General features: G+C 39.3%; 1 protein-coding gene across 2 annotated transcripts; it reads left to right on the top strand.

Annotated features, from left to right (window-relative positions):
* Positions 1–557: 557 nt before the first annotated feature.
* Positions 558–9,144, top strand: CLDN12 (claudin 12). Of its 2 annotated transcripts, none has more exons than XR_009957566.1 (3): positions 558–712; positions 2,364–2,422; positions 3,488–3,711. XR_009957566.1 is itself a non-coding variant. In XM_062569089.1 (3 exons), exon 3 carries the CDS (start codon positions 5,030–5,032, stop codon positions 5,765–5,767), a length of 738 nt encoding a protein of 245 aa, XP_062425073.1. In that variant the 5' UTR covers positions 558–712; positions 2,364–2,422; positions 5,008–5,029; the 3' UTR covers positions 5,768–9,144. The 2 variants fall into 2 exon arrangements, 1 of the variants encoding a protein (XP_062425073.1); XM_062569089.1 differs by lacking the exon at positions 3,488–3,711 and adding an exon at positions 5,008–9,144.
* Positions 9,145–9,592: the final 448 nt, after the last annotated feature.

Here is a 9,592-nt window from a genome sequence, read left to right on the forward strand (position 1 = left end):
CCGGCTCGGTGCAGGCGGCTCCGGGCGGGCGCTGCCCCGTGGCCGCCTCGCCCTGAGGCGCTGCCGTTGGGGGCTGCGCGCTCGCGCCGCGCCTGCGGCCGTTGGGCGCGGGGGAGGGGGAAGTGCCGCGGTGCGGCGGCGGCGATGTGTTTTCCGGGTCGGTTTTATAGCTCTGCGTCATGTATTTTCTTTCTAATCGGTCTGTTAAACAACTAGTCGCGTTACCGGTTTTTCTTGGAGCTGCTGTGCTAATGCGTTAGCTACAATGCTATTTCTGATCCTTTGCAGCTGGATTTAACTTTTAATAGGATTTTTGTAGATCTCGAGGCCGTGTGATTGATTTTAGAGAAAATAGACTGACATCGCTTATTCTGTATCAGTTACTTCCCGACGTCTTGAAACAAAGGACAGTGTTGTTAGTCCCTTATGTCTTGTGGTCAGCTATCCAAAATTCCTCATAACTTTATTTAATTTAACTGATAATTATGTTGTTGAAAATATTTTTAGAGTGCACTTGCTTATAAATTCCCTTACTGTGACTTTGATCCTGCAGGGCTTTGTAGAACGACAGTCATTCCTACATCATGGTCCAACTCCTGTTTCAGCACCATGGATTTTTAAAATAGAAGTTACGCTAAAATCCATCCCTGAAGCAGGGCTTTTGATTAGTGTGGATCAGATGTAAGAGAGTGGCTCGAGCCTGACATTTAAGGTGAGATACCTATCCTGGCTAAAGTGTGCCTTCTTCCCTTGGAGGCTAGTTTGAAAGTGGCCAAGGTCTCTAGTTTCTGAACACCAGCAGTGACAGAGTGTAAAACAAAGTGGCCTAAACTCTGTTAGCTAGAGAAAGAGAAGCAAAATTCCCTGTCTGCAGGAAAGCAGATTTTTCTGAATCGGATATTGTAGGATATTCTATACTTGTTCTGTATCTGTGTATTATAACAGCTGGTGGCCACAGGTTTACATCATTTGGTGGGAGGGGCTCATGGGCTTGGCGCTGTTTGCTTCCTGACAGGAATGTTTGCAAGTGCTAATCCTCTGTTTATGGTTGTTATTGAATGTTGTGGCCTGTATTTTTGGGTGTGAACTTCCAAAGGGGGAGATAGATGTTTATACTAGCTTAGGGTGCTGTTGAATGTCATGGAATGCTTGAAAATTGCTCAGAAATGTCACTGAATAAAGATAGCAGCTCCCATCTGTACACTATTATGTGTTTTTTCTGTTTAATTCCATTCTGGCTGTTGCTTTTCCTCTGAATGCAATTGGATATGCTGACTCTGTTTTTTGCAGCTCTCTGTAGTTAGTTTGCCCAAATTGGAGCATCTCCTCATAGCAGTCTTGGTTGTTTAACCTGGCAGTTGAAGTCAAGTGGATGCTTGGGGTGGTTATGTCTGTGTTTCTGTGTCTTGAGGGTAATAGCATTTATCCTGGAGGACCATAGACTTGGAAATTTATTCTCTCACGCAGTGAGAAATTTAGATTGTATAAGTATATGTTGTAAGAGCTCTCTCTTACCTAGATCGTTTGCTAGAAGAATTTCTCTAATGCTATACCCCAGGAGATACATATATTAATGTTACAATATTCCAGGTTGTGATAAAAGTAAATTAGAATAAGCACTATATTCTTGTATGCATTAGTATGTTTCAGCTAGCCCACCTTCAGGCAGTGGCTTTTACAGTCACATAATGAAATGCCTGTAGGTCTGACACTGTCTGGTAGAGACCTCTTTGACCTGCACAGTTCTTGGGACTTAGTGATGCCCAGCTGTGATGTATGGTTGGGGGAACCCACAAGAGGATCCCTTTTCTTCCTCTGAAGAAGTTGTACAACTATTGAAAAGGAGTCATTTGTAGGCTAACTAGTACTTTCTGCTTTTTTTCTTTTCCTCCAAACCTGTGGGTAGAAATGAGGAAGGAATAGAGAACCACAAATAAGTAACTGGCTTTGGAGTCTGTGTTTTGTTCTCTGACAATAAAAATCATAATTATAACTTTTACCCTGTCTTTCCCAACTGAGTAATGTCTTTATATGGAATTTGATGCTAGAAATGTAAAACCAAGGATGTTAACATCTCTGTGTCCCAGAATACCTGTGGAAAAGTACCTTTCTTGTCTATTGCACAAAGATAGAGATGAGTATATAGAGTGCTCTGGAGAAAAATCCTGGGGGAAAAAGAAGAAATTGAGGAGCAGGTAGTTCGAGTTTTGCTTTTTAAATAAAAGAGGAAACTGTAGAAAGGTGATAGAGTTCACCTACTGGAAACATGTAGAGTTCTTTATTTCTGAATTGCAATGTAAACATTGTTGCTGGAATTGCATGAAACAAATCAGATACTGACTTCTACTTGTTCTGTTTCCTAGATCAAGTAATACATTTTTCCTTCTCCTGGAAGTTTTCTCTCAGTTTGAACATACCATTGGTGAGTACACCAGACCAATCTTTATGACAAAAACTATTTGTTACTGCCTTAATCGGGATTCTGCAACTGAAGCTATAACTGCAGATATAAAGCTAATGGTATTTGCAAATGGGATATCATAGGTAGCATACCTACAACTTTATTTTCCCTTGATACCCTCTAGTGGGAGAATGAGCTATCTTCTGTACTTTCCCTTCCTAACCCACAAGAAGTCAAGAAATACCAAGGATACTTGATTAAAAAAAAAAAGAAGGGGGAGGCATCTTGCTGCATCTACCAGGAATGGCCAGCAAAATCAAGGTGTACAGGGTGGCCTGAAATACCTGGCAGCTATAGAGTGAACAATACACAGAAGGCTTTTGTCTAAGTAACAGAGAAAGAATAGAAACAATACAAGTTTTTCCACGCTGTCTCAAGTTCTGGCTGTGTAGACCTTGACGTAAGTATACTTTGTGATAATCTAGAAGAAAAGGAAATACCCCATTTCTTTTCAATCTCTAGCATTAGAGTATGGGTGGACTTCACATCACTTCCTCCCCACCATTGTTTATTCTGTCCATTTTTTTTATCTCCTACTACTGCAATGGAGCTGTAGAAACAATTTTTGAAAATTGGCAATGTTTTGCTTATTTCCACCTCTTCTGGTGGGAAGTTCTATCTCTGAGTATGTCCTGTCTGCATGGAAGTCATATCCAGTCAAATTCCTGGCAAGGAGAAACTTTTTTGTGGAAGAGCAAAAGGATCAAGCCTAAGAAGAACAAAATTTGATACTGTATTAGATTTACCCCCTCAAGTGTATCAGCTGTAATTTCATTTCCTTGCCAGTTGGTTGCTTTGACCTTATTGAAGCTGAGGTTAAGCATAATATTAAATGAATTACAGTGGAAGTAAGTCTTGGGTACCCCTTCCAGAGGATGTCCTACTAATGACCCACTAACTAAAAAGGCTGTTGCCTTGAGAACAGTAGCTTGCCCATGCTCAGCTATTTTTAGTGCAAATATAATACCCTTTTGATGAATAACATGCATTTTCAGCATAAATGTGATTGTCATTATTTCCTTACAGATGTGGTTATTTAAAAGAATATGAGCATCAGGTGAACGTTACCAAGATACTGTTGCAGCCATAACATCCTGTCTGACTGTGAAAAATTGCATAAAAGGAAAATAAAGTCCTTGTTTCTTAGGAAATAAGTCAGTTGATTTTTTTTATTATTATTATTATTTATTTGCCTGTAAATCAGTAAAATGTTGGCCAGGTATATAGCTTGATAATACTTGTAGTCTGTTTCCCATATACATGGAAATTCTTCATTCCTCGTCTGCGACCTTCCCTGGGCATTTCATGTTTGCAAGTATAGAAGAGTAGTAGGGAGTATGATTTGATTTCCTCTTTGGTTGCAACCATGTATGTAATCTTATTGTAAAAAATTATTTTTAATTGTATGAACATGTGATAGAACTTCAGTCTGTTTTATTACTGGTGTCTAAAGAATTGTTTAGTGACTAGAAAAATAAGCACAATGCAGGATAGCGATTAGGAAGAAATTTAAGTAGGCATTTATGTCCTAATGACTTTCAGTTTGAAATTTCAAAGTATCAATTTTTTTTATTGATTTTGTAATTTTTAGTGCCCTGCTTCAAGTATGTTCCAGGGTGGATATTCAGTACCTTTTCTGTGTTAGGCTTTGTAAAGTCTTTCAAGTACCTAGAGATGGGATAATACAAATTAACCAATCACATTTGGGAATGCATTTTTTAAGAAGACTCATTGAAACTGTTACCCAAGATCTCTCCACATACTTCCTCTATGGTCAGATAAGAAGCTGTGTTAGATACAAAGACAGAGGTTATATTGAAAAGGAAGAGATATTTGACACTTCCTCTGAAGAGGAAAATGTAGAAGCTGAAAAGCCATCTACTTTCTGGAATTGTTCGTGTGGTTGAACAACTGCTTTTGAAAGGGCAGAAGAAGTGTGGAAGAAGTTTCAATTACTTTTTGAAAAAAATCATATACAGTAAATTACTGGACAGGGCCTTCTCCACTAGGTTGCAGCTTTCATCAACAACTGGGCCTATGTAAAATATGGATAACTGCCTTGTCCAGTCTAATGATGCTGGTTCTAAGCTGTTCCCCTTTACTCACATGGCATTATGGTAGGACTGAACACACACCCTGCACCTTGGCTGGAAGCTGCCTTTTGAGAAGGGGTGAACTTCTTGAATTGCACTGACTCAATGATATTCTTTCTCCACACAGACTGTAAAAGTCTGTGCAGGGACACAAATTGAAAGGTTGTGGAGAATTGCACAAAGTGTTCCTTGTTTGAATTGAACAGAGCAAATTTAGCAGCCTATCAGCTGAGCAACGATAACAGTCTGTGAAATAACCTGAAGTTTCATAAAAGTGACAACTTCTGAGTGTTACCACATAAATGTGGAAGAAGGTGGTGCCATATAGTTACTGCCTGCCCGCTAGGCCACACAAGTTTTTTCAAGTGGCACAATTGTAATCTGACTGTAATCAGACCTATGTCCGTAAACCAAGACTTGCTGATTTTTTGAAATCATTATTTTTAATTGCAGAAAGCATCTTCCGTGGGCAGGCATGGGCTGCCGGGATGTTCATGCAGCAACGGTACTGGCCTTCCTCAGTGGAACAGCCTCAGTAGCTGGACTTCTTGCTGCAGTTCTGCTTCCAAACTGGAGGCAAATGAGACTGTATACGTTCAACAAGAATGAGAAGAATGTGACGGTTTACACTGGACTCTGGATTAAGTGTGCTCGCTTTGATGGGAGCAGAGACTGTGTGATATATGACCCACAGTGGTACACAGCTGTTGATCAGCTGGATTTACGTGTTCTTCAGTTTGCCCTCCCCCTGAGTATGTTAACTGCTGTCTCCGCTCTGTTTCTCTGCTTGATTGGTATGTGTAACACAGCCTTTGTATCAAGCGTGCCAAACATCAAATTAGCAAAATGCCTTGTAAACAGTGCAGGCTGCCACCTCGTGGCTGGCCTCTTGTTCCTGCTCGCATGTGCTATTTGTCTCGCTCCGTCGATCTGGGTCATTTTTTATAACAATTATCTGAACAGAAAATACGAGCCTGTCTTTAGCTTTGACATCTCTGTATTTATTGCCATTGCCAGTGCTGGTGGTCTGTTTTTCACTTCCATTATGTTATTTCTGTGGTATTGTGCATGTAAAAGCTTACCTTCCCCTTTCTGGCAGCCCCTCTATTCACATGCCCCCAGCATGCACAGCTATGCCTCCCAGCCATATTCTGCACGCTCTCGCCTCTCTGCTATAGAAATCGACATTCCTGTTGTGACACATGCATCTTAAGAATACAAAGTCTGGGAAGCCAAGTTCTTGTGCTTATTCAAACCATGAAAATTGCAGGCTTGATTCTCTCTACTGCCTTGCACTGGACTTAATCTTTTCTAAGGTCAAATTCTTGAAGGTGCAAGGCAACGGAGAACTAATTTCATTAACTCCTTTGCATTTTTCGTATGTTCCTTCCTGAACAACTTTTTTTTTTCCCTTCAAGCTCACTAGAGACGAAATTGCTGCTAATGCTGTGACAGTACATTAACAGTAGTATCCTTTCATGCAAGTAGTTTTGCACATCTGTTATTCTTTCTGTTTATTGAGATCAAAGTGGATTTGAACCTCTTTGATAAGCTATTATTAGATTCTGATCCCATTATAGGAATTACATATGTAGACCTTTGCACCCATGCATTACCCAAATCCTTTGGGGCTAGGTGTAGGGGGTTTACTGAGTTTCTTGTTACAGATGAGGAAAATAACCTAGTCTAGTGGAAAGTATATGATCATTTAGCTCAGCAGAAAGAGCAGAAAGGAGATTAAGAAATGGGTTACAAAACCTTTATTTAGACACATGTATTTTAAGATGTGGTATTTGGAAAGGGTATTTGGCAGATTAAGTAAGTTCTGTAGCAGTGTTCTTTGTTTTGCACTGTACACACAAAAAGCCCCCTGGCTTATGAACTTCTGCAGTAGAATTAGTGTCAAATTACCCTCTAATTTCAAAGTCGCAATCAAACTTAGAAATAAAATTGATTTAACTAATAATGTTCTTCTGTACTGTAATTAGCATTTTCTGAATCATTGGAGGCTGGAAACTTTTCTTCCATTAATTTTCTTTCTATTTTTTTAATAAGTTGTCAAGTTCAATAGATCTATTTTGTGATTTTTTTAAAAAGCAGAATTTTTAAATACAAGTAGTCTTAAAAGCTTGAATATTTTATTTGAAGGCCTTCCTCAAGTAGGCTGAGAAGGCTTTAAAGCATTATTCAGTTCTGGAGAGTGATGTCGTTCACATTGCAAAATAGGTTAGGAAAAGCATGAAGAATTCTAAAGACTATGAAACAGTGTTTTGCAGCACTGTATGAAAGCTGTAACAGTGCTTCGCAGGGAGGAGGATTATAACCCTGGAGAAAGATTTTTAAATCTGAATGTCCCATGTATATGCAACTAACAATGAACCTGTGTAATTTTTTTTTTCAGAATTGATGCTTATGGGCAGTTTTAAAGGCAGCATGTTGTTGGACTTTTCATGCTGTAGCCTATTTAATTACTGATGAAAACTTCACCTTTTCAGTCTTGTTCTTCAACACCTTTCAAGCTGAGCTAACTTAAAATCCATCTCCCTCACCTGCCATGCTGCCACCTCACAACTGGGGAAAATTTCTCATTCTTATTTCTGTAAAGTGAGGTTCCTAATCTAAGCTTCACAGTATAGCCTTACAAAGGTCAGAAAAGGTTCTAAATTCCCAACCTGGGATGTCTTTAAAGCATTTTTCCACGTAAAATGCAGAGCAGGTCACCCCTAAGGATCAAGGTCAATCAATATATCCATTGAAGTTGCTAGGAAATTTGGAAAATCATGACAGGAAGCAGAAGACTATTATAATTTAGGCAAATATTTGGACTTGCTCAGATTTTGGCAAATTGAGATCCTGTGGTTAAGATATCATTCCAGTAAGGAAGGTTATTCTGATCAGTGGTATTCTGGAATTTGGTGGATATTTAGATCTTAATAATCCTAGAACAAATCTGCTTCACTAAAAATCAGTTTTTTAATTCGCAACTCTGCAAGCTCATCCTAAGCTCTGAAAATCAGTTCATTTCCTTTTCTGTGCATTACAAATAACAACAATGTTCTACAGGGAAAATCGTGGTCTGTTGCAATCTGCATGATAATAGTGTGTTAAGAGGAGTCACTTTGTCCTAACTGGCAGGCCTTAGGCTTCAGAGGGCTAAGTGGGGAAGCTGATCTCTCCTAAGTTCCTAGCATAGTCAGTAGAGAGATAAGCCTTCCAGAAGGTGATGTAGCATGCTTGATTAAATCAGTCTGAGGAATTAATCTTGTAGATGATAAAGAATAGTTAAGGAGGTGGACCCTGAAAGCTACATGGATTGAATACCACCTTAAGTTTTCAAGGCATGATATTAGATGAAGTATCTTCTTTCTTTTTAATCAGCTCATGACTTGTATGGAATCATGATATGTATGAAGCTATGCAAGGCCACTTTTTTTCTTCTTCCAAATTGAACTTTGCTTTACAGTTAATTGTTCAACCATAGATACTGTTGCCGCTCTTGCTTTCTGTGCCCCTGCATGCTTTATAAGGTCAAAGCAAAGGGACCATTAGTTCATAATTTCACATTACCATCCTTCCAATCTGTCTTCTATTCTGTGTGACTTGATTAAGTTATGAGCTGGCCAGTAAATGTTATTCTGTGGGCACTGTTTTGTGTGCTGTTGGAACCTGAACTTAGTGTTTCACTCACATTGGAGGGATGATAAATACATATGATATATACAATACATTTAAAATGAGCTGAATCTTTAGCATCTTCAGCAGTCTGGAAAACTGACTTAGAGTATTTTCTGTGGAGCATAAATGCAGCCAGTGTTTTGTTCTGCATAGATTAAATAGCAGATGTGTCTGACAGCTCTTTTGCATTCTGACTTTGATTTTTATGCACTAGACTTTCAATTGGTATATGCTGCTGCCTAAGCTGATAATGTGTTGCTTTGAAAACAGTGTCTCTTCAAAAATCTGAGATGGGCCTGAGTTATGAAGAGTAGGGATCCACAAGCTCAGAGATCCAGAAGATCTAAGATTCCAGTGGAGGTTTCAGTTAAGGTCATCTTTATCAAAAAGACTGTTGCATCATGTTTAATTTATAAAAGCACAGCTGAGTTTCTTTCAACAGTGCTGTTGATGTGAGTTGCAACTACATCCTAAGCAAAGCTAACTGGAAATGCTGTGCTCTTTTGGTCCTTGTTTACAGGACAACCTGTGACACTTGAGCTGTGTGCCACTTCAGCAGTTCTCCTGCTAAGTTGTGACCGGGGAAGTAGCAGCCCTCCCTGGATTTGGGGAGAAGAAAGCTTGCACCTTGCATGTATCTGTGGCAGGGGACAGCTGCTGTGGAGCTGTTAGCACCCCTGCTTTTGACCAGCTGCTACTTCTTGGCACTTTGTTGTATGCAGTACAGGCATGTTGGTCTAAAGCACAGGAAGATTTTAATTTGCGGCTCATGTAGCCAAAGGTTGGGTGCTCTGGGATTATCAAAGTCTGTATTTTTTTTCAAGTAATTCCTGACCGCTTTTTCAGTTGTGTTTAACGTGAGTTCTTTTTATGTAAAATGGAAAATGTATTTTTAATAAATCCTGTTCTCATACAGCTGTAGTTTGTTTCAACTCATTTTGTTGAAAACAGTAATGATCAGAATATGGAAGACTTGCCTGTTTTGGCATTGATCACCAGACTTGTCAGAATGTTTTAGATGCATTAACAGGCTTAGATATATATTATGCTGCATTTTTAATTCCATAATACTACATTTCTACTGCTTAAAAGAATCTCAGTCACCTTCTGAAACTCTTAACTCTTATTTATCGTTTCCCCCCCCTTTTTTTTGCTATAAGCTAGTCTTAAAAAAAAAAAAAAAAAATTCCTTAAAAAGGAAATGAGTGATTTCCCTTAATCGTGACATGAATGCAGGCCAGGATCTGGTTCAGCCCTATGCCAACATACCAAGGTCATGCTGGAAAAGAGAACAGCTGAGTCTTCTCCAAGACTGGTAAGATTTGCTTGGTTTGTGTTAGTGTCACCCAGCAAAGGGAGTGGT

The sequence above is a fragment of the Rhea pennata genome, chromosome 2 (genome assembly GCF_028389875.1).
Source record: "Rhea pennata isolate bPtePen1 chromosome 2, bPtePen1.pri, whole genome shotgun sequence".
In the NCBI taxonomy this organism is placed as follows: Eukaryota; Metazoa; Chordata; class Aves; order Rheiformes; family Rheidae; genus Rhea; species Rhea pennata.

Excerpts from the sequence above, each read along its gene's own strand:
- CLDN12 (XM_062569089.1), top strand. The coding sequence starts at position 5,030 with ATGGGCTGCCGGGATGTTCATGCAGCAACGGTACTGGCCTTCCTCAGT.